The following is a 13,410-nucleotide window of genomic DNA, read 5'->3' as shown; positions in this document are numbered from 1 at the left end:
GTTGGTCTAGCGCCGTACTATTTGTATTTTATCAATGGTAAATGGTTTATCTCAACCCTGCATACTCAGTATGTGATTAAATCAGCTGCTGAAATTAAGGGTTTAGTTCAGTGATCTCCAAATTGCAGGCACCAGATGCAGGCTTTTTATCTGACCCTTGAGGCACTATTCTTCCCACTGACACCAACAATGTGGCATCATTCCTCCCACTAATACCAACAATGGCGCACTATTCCTTCCCCTGACACCAACAATGGGGCACTATGCCTCCCACTGACGCTAATTGCGAGGCACTATTCCTTCCGTTTATACCAACACTGGGGCACTATTCCTTACTCTGACACCAACGATGGGGCACTATTCCTTACACTGACTCCAAAAATAGGGCATAATTCTTCCCACTGACACCAACAATGTGGCACAATTCCTCCCACTAATACCAACAATGGGGCACTATTCCTTCCCCTGGCACCAACAATGGAACACTATGTCTCCCACTGACACTAATTTTGAGGCACTACTCCTTCCAATGACACCAACAATGGGGCACTATTCCTTCCTCTGACCAACGATGAGGCACTATGCCTCCCATTGACACAGATGATGTGGCACCATTTCTACCACTAATGCCAATAATGGGATAATATTTCTTCTTCTACTGACCGCAGGCACTATGTAATCTTTTTACTCCCACTGACCACTAAGTCTGAGACATTGTCCACCCCCTCTGACGCTGGGGCATTTTCTAATTCCACTAAAGTCGGAAGGACAGAAAACTGTCACTTTAGAACATATATATATATATATATATATACACACACACAACATATATTACATGGAAAGTCAAACAAATGTTGTACACACAATTAGCATACAATGTAAATGCCCGACACATTTCCGGTATGAGATGTTCAAATACCTTCCTCAGGGGCCGAGAGTTCAAAAAATTTTTTAACATTCAAATAAATTCCAGTGTGATGATTCCATGTCTAAGCAGGCACTGATATTACATAATTCGTAAACTGTTAGTATTGTAAATATTGGGCACATTCGCAAGGTGCATAGTATCTGCAACATCTATTTTGTGATGTATGCCCATGTAGTTCTCATCCCGGTATGTGGGACAGACCCTTTACTGGAAACAGTAACAATAGCTATAATAGCCAAGGAATGAATGTTCAACTGTCCCACCACAGATGAATCCTATGGATATAGCAGTTAGCCATATAATGTGTGGTGGCTAAATCATAGAGGTGGGACCACCATGCTCTATGTGATATGATGGGAGCCTCTCGTTTTTCTATTGTATACATATGCGACACCACATGTGACAGTAATATTTCTGTGCAGATGAGCAAGCTCAGGAAGCCCAGCAAAGAGATAGTATGGGAGCTCAGCCAGAAGACAGTTTAGGAGCCCTACCAGGGGACAGTTCAGGTGTCCAGACAGGAGACAGTTCAAGAGCCCAGCCAGGAAACAGTTTAAGAACCCTGCCAGGAGACAGTCCAGGAGCCCGACCAGGAGACAGTTTAGGAGTCCAGACAGGAGAAAGTACAAGAGCCCATCCAGGAGACAGTTTCAGGAGTCCAGACAGGAGAAAGTAAAAGAGCCCAGCCAGGAGAAAGTTTAGGAGTCCAGACAGGAGAAAGTACAAGAGCCCAGCCAGGAGACAGTTTAGGAACCCTGCCAGGGGATGGTCCAGGTGTCCAGACAGGAGACAGTTCAAGAGCCAGCCAGGAGACAGTTTAAGAAACCTGCCAGGAGACAGTTCAGGAGCCTGGCCAGGAGACAGTTTAGGAGTCCAGACAGGTGAAAGTACAAGAGCCCAGCCAGAAGACAGTTTAGGAACCCTGCCAGAAGACAGTTCAGGAGCCTGGCCAGGTGACAATTTAGGAGTCATGCCAGCAGACAGTTCAGGAGTCTGGACAGGAGCCAGTTCAAGAGCCCAGCCAGGAGACAGTTTGGGAACCCTGCCAGGAGACAGTTAAGGAGCCCCGCGAGGAGACAATTTAGGAGTCATGCCAGGAGACAGTGCAGGAGTCTGGACAGGAGTCAGTTCCAGGGCCCAGACAGGAGACAGTTTAGGAACCCTGCCAGGAGACAGTTCAGGAGCCTGGCCAGTAGACAGTTTAAGCAGTATAGTCGGTGTTTATCTGGCGCTCCAGATGGAGTAATCCTTAGGGGTAAAGTCTGTGGCTGTAATAGCTGGATGGCGATGTATCCATAGGTTGGGTAATGGGAAAAGAAAGGGATATTAAGGGTTAAAAAGGAAGGCAGCCATCCTTCAGAACGTGTCCAGAACTCTGAAAGACATGCAAGGAAAAAACAGGGAGGGGGAGGCGCCGACCTGAGTGTAGTATTAAAATGATGACTTTAATAGGATAAGATTAAAAACACTTACAAGAAGATAGAAGATGCATGCTCCTCAAAGTAAAGTGCAGTCCTGGCATTCCACATGGCTCTGTAGGTCCCACCGATGTTCCCGATAACTGGAAAGGATAGAGCAGCTGGCTGGAATGGATCACAATGTTTCTCCAGGAGCAAAGGAACCAAGAAGCTCTGCACTGACCAGCATGGACCATGGAACAGGAAGTGATGTCACCGGCGTCTGATTGGACCAAGGCAGGACTGAAATCTTGTCAATCAGGGCTGCAGTGGCAAAAGGTTACACGCTTGGAGCTGATTGCTCCTTCTATTGGCCTGCTGCCTCTAGAGGAGGACAGCTATATATACACAATGGAGAGCATGTGGGTGTCGCCATGGAATTAGAACTTCCAGCAGACCAATCAGTAAACAATTTAGGGAAAAATAAATTATAGCAAGGGGCAGGTAAAGCAGGGGTTAACTGTCTCGGATTGACTAAAAAAAATAAAAAAATAAAGAATTATTAAACTGATACACATGGAATATTTCAAGCATAATTCTCTTCTATATGTACGGAAGCCTATTGAAGAAGTTAACGATGTATGAAGGGCCAGGCAAGTAAAATAGAAAAAAGGGGGCTAGTATGCATGTAAACATGAAGAGATGATGGAGGGGGAGCAGGGTGTAGTGTAAAGAATTAATAATAATAATAACGGTAATGATAAAATTGGTGCTGCGTTCCCCCTAATTGGTATACAAGGGATGTATATGTGTGTGTGTCCCCTCATGGTGTGGATACCAAGTGGGGTGCACCTAATGATGGATCATGTAATATGTATATATGTCTGTACTTACTTACTTACTGTATTTACTATACCACTCCCAACCGATAGAGCAGAGACAGACCTGTTTGTGGGGGGGAGAGACAGGGGTAAGGGGAAGGGAGGAAGGAGGGGGGGAGAAACAAACCAGAAATGGGCGTGTGATCTGTTATAACAAGGTGTATGCGTCTAACTAATCATTGAGTCCCCCTGGCGAGAGGGAATTGAGGGAATATGTCCAGAAAGTCTCCTGCTGGCGTTTGAAACGCTCTGCAGCAGGCAAACCTCTGGAGATGGCCTCTATGACCCACACCTTCAGGCCTTCGGTGGACTTTTGATGTTCAGTCAAAAAATGTCTTGGCACACTGTGCTCATCACATCCCTGTTAGATGAACCGCCTGTGTTTGCCAAACCATTGGCGGAGGGGACCGATGGTTCTACCAACATATAGGAGGCCACAAGGACAGGTCAGATAGTATACTACATGATCACTGGAGCAATGGTGAAACTCTTTTATAGGGTACGTTTTTCCTTTTGTAGAGAAGCTTTTTTTTGTCCATGCTGGACAAATTTACACATCATGCATAATTTTTGTCTTGCATTGAAACATGCCCACTAGTGGGATCAGGGGGGTGTGGGTGGTGGGATCTGGCTTGGGTTTGCGGATCTTACTTGGCACAATTTGGCTCTTGATATTTTTGGCCTTGCGGTAGGAAACTTTGGGTTTGGATGTTAGGTTGGAACCCAGAAAAGGATCTTCCAGCAGGATGGGCCAGTTCTTGATGAAGATTTTTTCCATTTGTCTGTAGCAGTCATGGAACTGGGTGATAAACTTTGTTGGCTGGAGCCCTTCTGGCGTGTTGTGTTTGGGTGTCAGTTTAGCCTGATACTGATAGAAAGCATTATCTACGAGAGCTGGGGGGTATCCCTTGTCCAGAAATGTTTTGGGTTAAGAGTTTGCCTTGGGTCTGGTAATCCTCATCTCTGGTACAATTGCATCAGATCCTGTGGAACTGGCTTTTGGGGAGACAGCTTAAGAGTCCTGCCAGGAGACAGCTCAGGAGTCTGGACAGGAGACAGTTTAAGAGTCCAGCCAGGAAACAGTATAGGAACCCTGCCAGGGGATAGAAGCCTGGCCAGGAGACAGTTCAGAAGCCCGGACAGGAGACAGTTTAGGAGTCCTGCCAGGGGACATTGTAGAAGCCAGGCCAGAAGACAGTTCAGGAGCCCAGAAAGGAGACAGTTAAGGAGCCCTGCCAGGGGACAGTGTAGAAGACTGGCCAGGAGACAGTTCAGGAGCTCTGCTTTAGAACAGTGTAGGAGCCTGGTTATGATATTCATAAGGAGCCTAGCCAGAAGACAGGTCAGGAGACAGTCCAGGAGCCCACCCAGCAAGCCTGCTAGGGGCCCACTCCGGATCCCATGCAGCATACATTATAGAAGCCTGACCAGAAGTTCTGGCCGTAGGCCTGACAGAAATCCCACCAGAAGTACTGTCAGTAGCCCCGAAGGTATCTCTGATAGGAACCCACAAATAATAAACTTATATAACGGAATTTTAAAGATATATTTATTGTTGTTTATAATAATACAAAAAAAGTTTGAAAAGATTTGTTTTAGGATCCATGCTTATACAGGAGTTTTGGAGAGGAGCTTTCGGCCAAAAAAAATGCTTAAGGATCATAAACATATCTAAACGCACATAGACGTGGGAACGTGTTGGAAAAAAAGCACTTATAAAAGCAAATGCCCATAAACTCTTGTGCAATATGAGCCACTATGAGCATTTTTCTGCCGCTTTTTTTCTGCCTGAGGTTCTGCCATTTTTTCTGCTCCTTGTGTGCATGGACCCTTAAATAGTTTAGGATGAGTATAATAATATTTTGAAACATGCACCTTCAAAAATAAGTAATGACTATCAGCTTCTATATTTCTGTCCTGACGGGTGCCATTAAACTGCTCATACATCTGCAGATCAGGCCACCTTCTCCTTCTTGTCAGCAGACAGATATGGGTGGTACAGGTATATGCAAACCACCTCTATTTTGCAGGAGATTACATCAACGGTTGCCTGAGTACTGTGGACATCTTCTACTATATATGTATACATCTTTCCTCCAAACAATAATCTCAGATTTAAGGAGAAAGTTAGGGCTCGTTCACACAGAGGGTCGGGGGGGGGGGGGTAGTAAAATAGGGTTGTTAAGCCACTGCCCACCTAAGGAGTTGCATGCAGCCCCTAAAGGCTGTAGACATACCATGGCCTTAATGCTTTGCGGCAAAATTTAAAGGGCATGTCACATTTATAAAGTGATATAGTGTTTGCACAACTGATGTCTAAATTCCCTCTCACACCTAGCTTCTAGGATCAATGTAATTCACTTCACAAAATTTAAAAGATAAAAAATGAATGTATTTATTATTTTAATTGTATTTTTTTTTTAGCGTGTCACTTTTGGCTGGAGGTACAGGCACTGATAGTGACCCATTTAGGTTTATACGGCCCTGCTACAACCATCCTGCAGCCATGTGCCATTGTAGTGCAGTGGAACAGCAATTACAAGGTTAAAACAGGTGGTGAGGAGGTGATATATCGCCTAATCAATGCCTGCCAAATGCATCTGAAGAGCAATCCAAAGAAGATCACTTGTCAGTGGGGCAGCAAGGGCTGCTGCATGTATGAAGGAGCCAGTTATTGGGAGAGAATATATAACACAATTGTTTTCTGCACACAAACCTGTTTGTAAATACCCCCAAACACTTAAGTTCAGCACACACATTATCTGAATTTACAATCTCCTTTATGGTGGCCATATATGCTTTTATTTATTTTTTTATTTTATTGATGTGTGATTGGATCAAAGTGATCAAATCTGCAAACAATTGTACATAGGCATTACTGCCCTTCAGACCGAGCCTAAACTCAGTTTAGATCGGATTTCATTAAACTGAGCTGATCGCCGAGAGCAATCAAAAATGTCGTACACGCGATTTTCCGCAGACAAAACCTCAGGCGCCTTTGTCCGAACGGCAAGGAATTGTTGGCCAACAAACACGAACGTAGTGAAGTACTACGTGGTTTTTCAGCTCTTTGGCGCCACCCTTTGGGTTCCTTCTGCTAATTTCGTGTTAGTAGAAGTTTGGTGAGTGTTGATTCGCTCTTTTCATTTTACGCTTTTCATTTCGCGCTTTTCAGTTCATTTCTGAACGGCCGTTAGTCAACCAGGCATGTTGCGGAATCGGAGGAGATAACGTGTTATTTATTATTGGCCTTGGAGTTATTGCTTTAAGTCAAGTCCAGTACAGAAGGAGGAGGAGTTTTTGAACCAAAAATTGGTTGCTTTATTAATCGTGATCAATTATGTCATATGCCTTTGCTGCGGGAGCTCCAGGAGAATAATCCAGGTGATTTTCAGAATTATCTCCGGATGACGGACCCCTGCTTTCACCAACTTTTGGCATTGTTGACCCCCTATATTAAGAAGCAGGACACATGCATGAGGCTTTTATTTTATTTTTTGGTTGAATAATGATTTGATTTGTTATATTTTCTATATTTTTGGATGCATAGTCTAATTTTATTTGTTTTCTTTTTTTAATGCACAATAGAAAAATTGTGGAGAATAATACTTGGCTATGTGGTTTACTTCAAATGACAGTTTGGGAGTAGGCAGTTACATTTAAAAAAATAAAATGTAAAATTAACAAGGGACACCAACATAATTGTATCTTTGATCTTAAAAACTACGGGATAATGGTGTTGTGATAACTTGTCCAAAAAAAATGCATGATAATAATATTATTCTTAATATCACTAGAAAAAAATGCCATTGAAAATTTGTTTGCAATAACTCCATCAGTATCACCAGCAAAGCAGCTTCATTATTATCCCATTAAAGAAGAAGAGAATTGTGCACTGCATTTCGAGATTTCATAATTTGCCACGTCATGAATGTTAATTCTCCATTACGAACGCTAGTTTACAAGACCGACCGCTTCTGGCTCGTCCTGGCTTCCGAGCATGCGTGTTTGTACTTTGGACTTTTGTCCGACGGACTTGTGTACACACGCTCGGAAAATCCGCCAACAGACATTTGTCCGTGGAAAATTTTAAAACCTGCCATCCAACATTTGTCTGCGGAAAATCCGACAACAATTGTCTGATGGAGCATACACACGATCAGATTTTCTGCCAACAGCCTGTCATCACACATTTCCCGTCAGAAAATCCGATTGTGTGTATGAGGCTATACTTTTTCATGAAGTGAATCATGTTTTGATTGATCAGATTATGAGATTGCATAGGGAAAACGGAGATGTGATCAATATCCTTGTATCCTTAAGGCTCGGTTTCCACTATTGTGGCCCCAAAGTCGCACGATTTACAGTAAAACTTTGCAATGCGATTTTTGATGCAATGTCGTGCGACTGGTGAGAACCATGAGAAAACAAGTTGCACCGAAGTCAGAAAAAAAGTAGTACAAAAACCTTTTTTTTGGAGTCGCTGTGACTTTAGTCGCACCAATTAGAACGGGGACCATTGAAATACATATATTTTGACTTGTTATGCGACTTCACATGTGTCAAGTCGCACAACAACTCACAGGAGTGGAAACAGAGCCTAAATCATCAATCGAAATTCACTTTTCTGTGTGTGTCATATTGACTGAATGGGTTGTCAATTATTCCTATCAGAAGTGATAGTCTGCAAAAGAAACCGATCGTTTATCAAAGAGTGTATGGCCATCATTCCAGGCTTACACTTGAGCTGGAGCATCTCCATATATTTTTTAAGTGCTTCTCATGTACAACTGTGCATGCATTTTTTAGGCTTGAGTGTTTTTGTTTTAGCCAATGGAAAGCTAGTTACTGTGTGTTACATGTGTCTTACAGGCCCTTTTCAGGCACTTCCATGGAAGTCTATAGGGCCCAAAACAAACAACTCTGTGCCAAAGAAGCTCATGTGCTTTTCTTAACTTTGAGCAGCACACTTAGGTGTGAACAGGAGTGAACAGGAACCATAGGATACAATAGGAATCCTCATGTTGAGTGTTGAGTCTCTTCTAGAAAAGTGCTTAGGTGTGAACTAAGCCTTGGAAATCTAGGAACAGACTTGCAGTCCAAGCACCTTCCTAAATGGATGCCAATTGATTGGATACTTCATCATGTTACATAGTTTTGGTACATCTAACAGTTGAGTGTACAGAAATTGACCAACTTTGAAAAAGGTTCCTGCACTACTTCTCTGTTAAATGAAGTCACATGAAATCGCACATCAAAATTGCACTGATCGGCGGCTTTGAAATGATGCTGAAGTAGCGAGATTTCGAAGCCACACTGTTGTGAACCAGAGCTAAGGGTTATCCTTATTCTCCAAAAATAATCCATACACATCCACTACTTATTGGCCCTGTAATCTATTTTTCATGAAATAGTTTCTTGCTGTGTTTTTCTGCCTCCTGGGAACATCTTCTGTGAGCTTCTGAACCTCTCTTTTTCCCCTTATCTCCATTTGCTTGAAACAAGCAGTGCACATTAGTTGCAGTCATGTGCACTGCTCTATGAACACTACAGATCTCACAGTCTCTAGTGCATCTCAGGAGCAAGCAAGAGAGGGTGACTATGTCCCTACATACAGTGGGACCATGGGGAATGAACATAGCCACCCTCTAACAGGACATCAGGCAGCAAAACAGGGTTTGGAGATTTCCAGGAGGCTGAGAGCAATAAAAAAGCATTTCTAATTTCTTTTTTTTTAAAACCAGAGTTTAGTGTCACACGGATCACTACAACCTAATTCACAGTGAACCCATGTAACTTATACAAACTCTCTTTTGATATTTATCTTAATCATATATGATTATTACTATTCTTATTATTACTAAATATAAATAAGAGAAATAAAATATGATAAACTATCATATAAAAATAATCTGTGGCAGTAATAGGAGTAATAATAATAACAATAATAATCAGTAGTAGTAGGCACAATAAAAAATAATAATCAGTAGTAGTAGGCACAATAATAATAATAATAATAATAATAATAATGGTACATTAAATAAATAGTTTGAGAACATAACATTGTAGTGCTGTATCGGTTTGCAGCTCAATTACATATGATTATTACGATTTAATACTACATATAAATAAGAGAAATAAACTATAATAAACTATAATATAAAAATGTTATGTATTAATAGGAGTAATAATAATAATAAGTAGTAGCAGTAGTAGGAGCAATAATAATAATAATAATGGCACATAATAAAATAAATAAATAAATAAATAAATAGTTTGAGTACATAACATCCTAGTGCTGTGCCAGTTTGCAGCTTAATCACATTTGATTATTTCTATTATTGTTGTTACTAAATATAAATAAGAGAAATAAAATATAATAAACTATAATATAAAAATAATATGTATTATTAGGCGTAATAATATTAATCGTTACTAGTAGGGGCAATAATAATGGTACATGAAATAAATAGTTTGAGAAAATAACATCCTGGCGCTCTGTCAGTTTGTAGCTCAATCATATATGATTCTTTCTATTATTATTATTATTATTATTATTATTATTATTATTATTATTGTTACGAAACATAAATAAGAGAAATAATATATAATATTAGAATAATTTGTAATATTAATAGGAGTAATTACCATAATAATCAGTAGTAGTAGGAACAAACATAATAACGATACATGAAATAAATAGTTTGAGATCATAACATTCCAGTGCTTCTCAATCACATATGATTATTATTTTTAGTAGTATTATTATTACTAAATATAAATAAAAAATATATAATATAAAAATAATCAGTAGTTGTAATAGGAGTTATAATAATCAGTAGTAGTAGAAGCAATAATAATACTAATAATGGTACATGATTAAATAGTTTGATCCTGGTGTTGTGCCAGTGTACAGTGGGTGCCCGGGGTGGGAAGTACTTACCGGGCAGGGTGAGTATGTCGGCCAGGGGTTTGCAGTGGTAGAGCCCTATGGCGATGACACAGTCCGCCCAGAGTCCCCTGGAGCCCAGCTCATCCAGCTTCCTGCAGGTGTTGATGCTGTAGTCACAGGTCAGTACCCAGTCATTGGTGGAAGTGGCGATCAGCACCCCGATCCAGCCGACAAAACTTGTAATGAAGCCAAAAAACTGCAGACAAGTGCCGGCCATGTCCTGTGCGGTTCCCCGGAGCTCGCAGACCGGAGTGTAGAGGAGGATCGGAGTGATGAGGAGCCCCGGTCAGTCACTGCTACTGGATGATCCCCACTCTACACTCAGCGCATCCCATACCTCTGACCCCGCCCACTGTCACCCAAAATACACTCCTAGCCAATCACAGGACAGCAGGGGCAGCAACCAAGCGTCAGTGCTACAGGAGATCACCCAGTGGGGGGTCATTGATCATGGATACAAGTCTGCTCTGTATACACCACACTCTGCTCTATAGGAAGCATCAGATTTATTCCATTATACTTCTGTTCATCAGAAATAAAAAATCATGTCTTATAGTTTGTCCCGTGTGTTCCTTCTTAGAAGCAGACATGAGTAGTCGGACCATTTTATCCCTCTTTATATAAAGTATTGCTAAACTCACAATGGTGACAACGTCATGTGTGCTGAAGGAATGTCTATACACAGCCATGGGCAAACAACGTGCAAGTGGAGACAACTAGTGGCCATTTGTTGTAATGCACAAATGTCGAAAACTTGTAGTAATTCATGTAACAAAAATGTAATATAATAATAATTGTAATAGTAATGTAATAATAAATGTGATGTAATAATAATGTAATAATAAATGTCAATAACTTGTAATAATAAATGTAATAATAATGTAATAATAAATGTCAATAATTTGTAATGTAATAATAAATACAACAATGCAATAATAAATGTCAATAACTTGTAATAATAAATGTAATAATAATGTAATAATAAATATCAATAATGTGTAATAATAAATGTAATGTAATAATAAATGTAATATTAATTGCCAATAACTTGTAATGCACTATGCACAAATGTCAATAACTTGTAATGTAATAATAAATGTAATAATAAATGTCAATAACTTGTAATAATAAATGTAATAATAATAAATATCAATAACCTGTAATAATAAATGTAATTTAATAATTAATGTAATAATAATTGTCAATAACTTGTAATGCACAAATGTCAATAAAAATGTCAGTAACTTAGATGTGTTGTAAATGAAAAAGCCTAAAAGGCTAATGGCAGCACTTGTGTAATGATTGGTCATAAACTGAACAATCGAAACCATATATAATGAGGTCCGTGTACACATTTAGATGCTAACATAGATGACCCCGGAAACAAGTGTGAATCCTTCTAAAGTCTATGGAGCGTGATCATCAAGGATAGTTGTATTCATTCCAAAATGTTTCATATCACACGTGCTCGAAAAAAGAGGGGGGGGGGGTGTGCAAGGGAACTTCCTCTTGCAAAAACATTTACCGGATCCAACCTTGATCTTTAGCGTGTTAGTCATAAACCATAGGAATCGCCGCCAATGTTCTCTCTCGATATGCAATCGAAACAGTTTACAGATGGTTCAGTGTTTCAAAACAAAAGAGAGGAGCAAAACATAGCGTAATCCCGTATTTCAAAGTTTTATTAATAATAAAAAAAGGAAGAAGGAGATGCCCCCCCCTCAGGGTGTACACTTACAAACATAAAAAATAGACAAGCAGTGTTCACAAATCACATCAGGCAATTACAGGCTAACATCGTCTCCTGCTGCTCTCAAAAGGAACCTTCTGGCTTTCCCTGAATGACCTGGTGTGTGTACGTATGTCATGTAGCTCCACGCTTTGTCACTCATGACATCATCAGAGGTTGTCTCTGATGATATCATGAGTGACAAAACGCATCAGTAACAGAATTTAACAGTATTTTTTCTAGTTTTAGAGGCACTTTTTTAGGCGCTGCTGTTGCCCTTAATTTTGGCTGTTGATATTGACTCTGCTTGCAATATTCATTTCTCCTAAGCGCTCATTTTTAAATGTGACATTAGGCCTTGTCAGATTTATTTATTTTTGTTCTAACTTAGATGTGTTAGTTGATTCAGGGTTATGTACTAAGATAAATACCACATTAATTTTTTTGTTAAAATAACTTATGCAGTATTAATCTCAAAAATAGTAAATTCACTAAAAGCCTTATTTATCAAATACGTAAAATATTTATGTTTTGCAATATTAACCACCTAAGCTTTTTTCTGAGATTTGTTGTTAAAAACATTTTTTTTTCGCAAGAAAATTGCTTAGAACCCCCAAAAAAAATATATATTTTTTATAACACCCTAGAGAATAAAATGGCGGTCTTTGCAAAACTTTCTGTCACACCGTCTTACAAGCGCACTTTTTAAAAAAAAAAATACACTTTTTTTAAATTAAAAAATAAGTTAGCAGTAAAGTTAGCCCATTTTTTTTATATTGTGAAAGATAATGTTACGATGAGTAAATTGATACCCAACATGTCACACTTCAAAATTGCGCCCGCTTGTGGAATGGCGACACACGTTTACCCTTAAAAATCTCCATAGGCTAAGGTTAAAAATTCTACAGGTTGCATGTTTTGAGTTACAGAGGAGGTCTAGGGCTAGAATTATTGCTCTCGCTCTACCGATCTACTGATCGCGGCGATACCTCACATGTGTGGTTTGAATATGCGGGCGTTACTCACGTATGCGTTCGCTTCTTCATGCGAGCTAGGCGGGACGGAGCGCGTTTAAAAAAGTTTTTTTTTCTTATTTATTTTACCTTTTATTTTTTATTTTAAACTGTTCTTTTAAAAAAAAAAAATGTGTCACATTTATTCCTATTACAAGGAATGTAAACATCCCTTGTAATAGAAAAAAGCATGACAGGACCTCTTAAATATGAGATCTGGGTCAAAAAGACCTCAGATCTCATATTTACACTTAAATGCAATAAAAAAAAAATGAAATCCCGCCGCCAATAAAAGTGCATAATGTGCATACTAGCACATTATGCAATTGTCTTACAGGAGGACTTTTTTTGTTTTTTTTACTGCAGCTGTTTACAACCGCTTTAAATTTCTGGCCAGTGCAGAGTTCCCCTCATTGTTATTCTGTACATTGCTAAAATACTGACAGGTGATTAATAACGAATGTGTGTATTCTTTAGTGAATCGATTTATCTAATTTTTTTTTTTTTGCA

The 13,410-nt window shown here is 39.6% G+C and overlaps 1 protein-coding gene across 1 annotated transcript in view; it reads right to left on the bottom strand.

Moving 5' to 3' along the window:
• CLDN11 (claudin 11) overlaps positions 1-10,498 on the bottom strand; it is a 62,582-nt gene extending 52,084 nt beyond the window's left edge. Inside the window, exon 1 of the mRNA XM_073626197.1 lies at positions 10,150-10,498. Within this exon, the coding sequence (XP_073482298.1) occupies positions 10,150-10,375 (226 nt within the window). The 5' untranslated portion in view covers positions 10,376-10,498. The remainder of the gene's footprint in view (positions 1-10,149) is intronic.
• Positions 10,499-13,410: the final 2,912 nt, after the last annotated feature.

This window comes from Aquarana catesbeiana, linkage group LG04 (assembly GCF_042186555.1).
Source record: "Aquarana catesbeiana isolate 2022-GZ linkage group LG04, ASM4218655v1, whole genome shotgun sequence".
Lineage (NCBI taxonomy): Eukaryota > Metazoa > Chordata > Amphibia > Anura > Ranidae > Aquarana > Aquarana catesbeiana.
The sequence above is the reverse complement of the archived record's forward strand: the minus strand, read 5'-3'. Positions and strand labels throughout refer to the sequence as shown.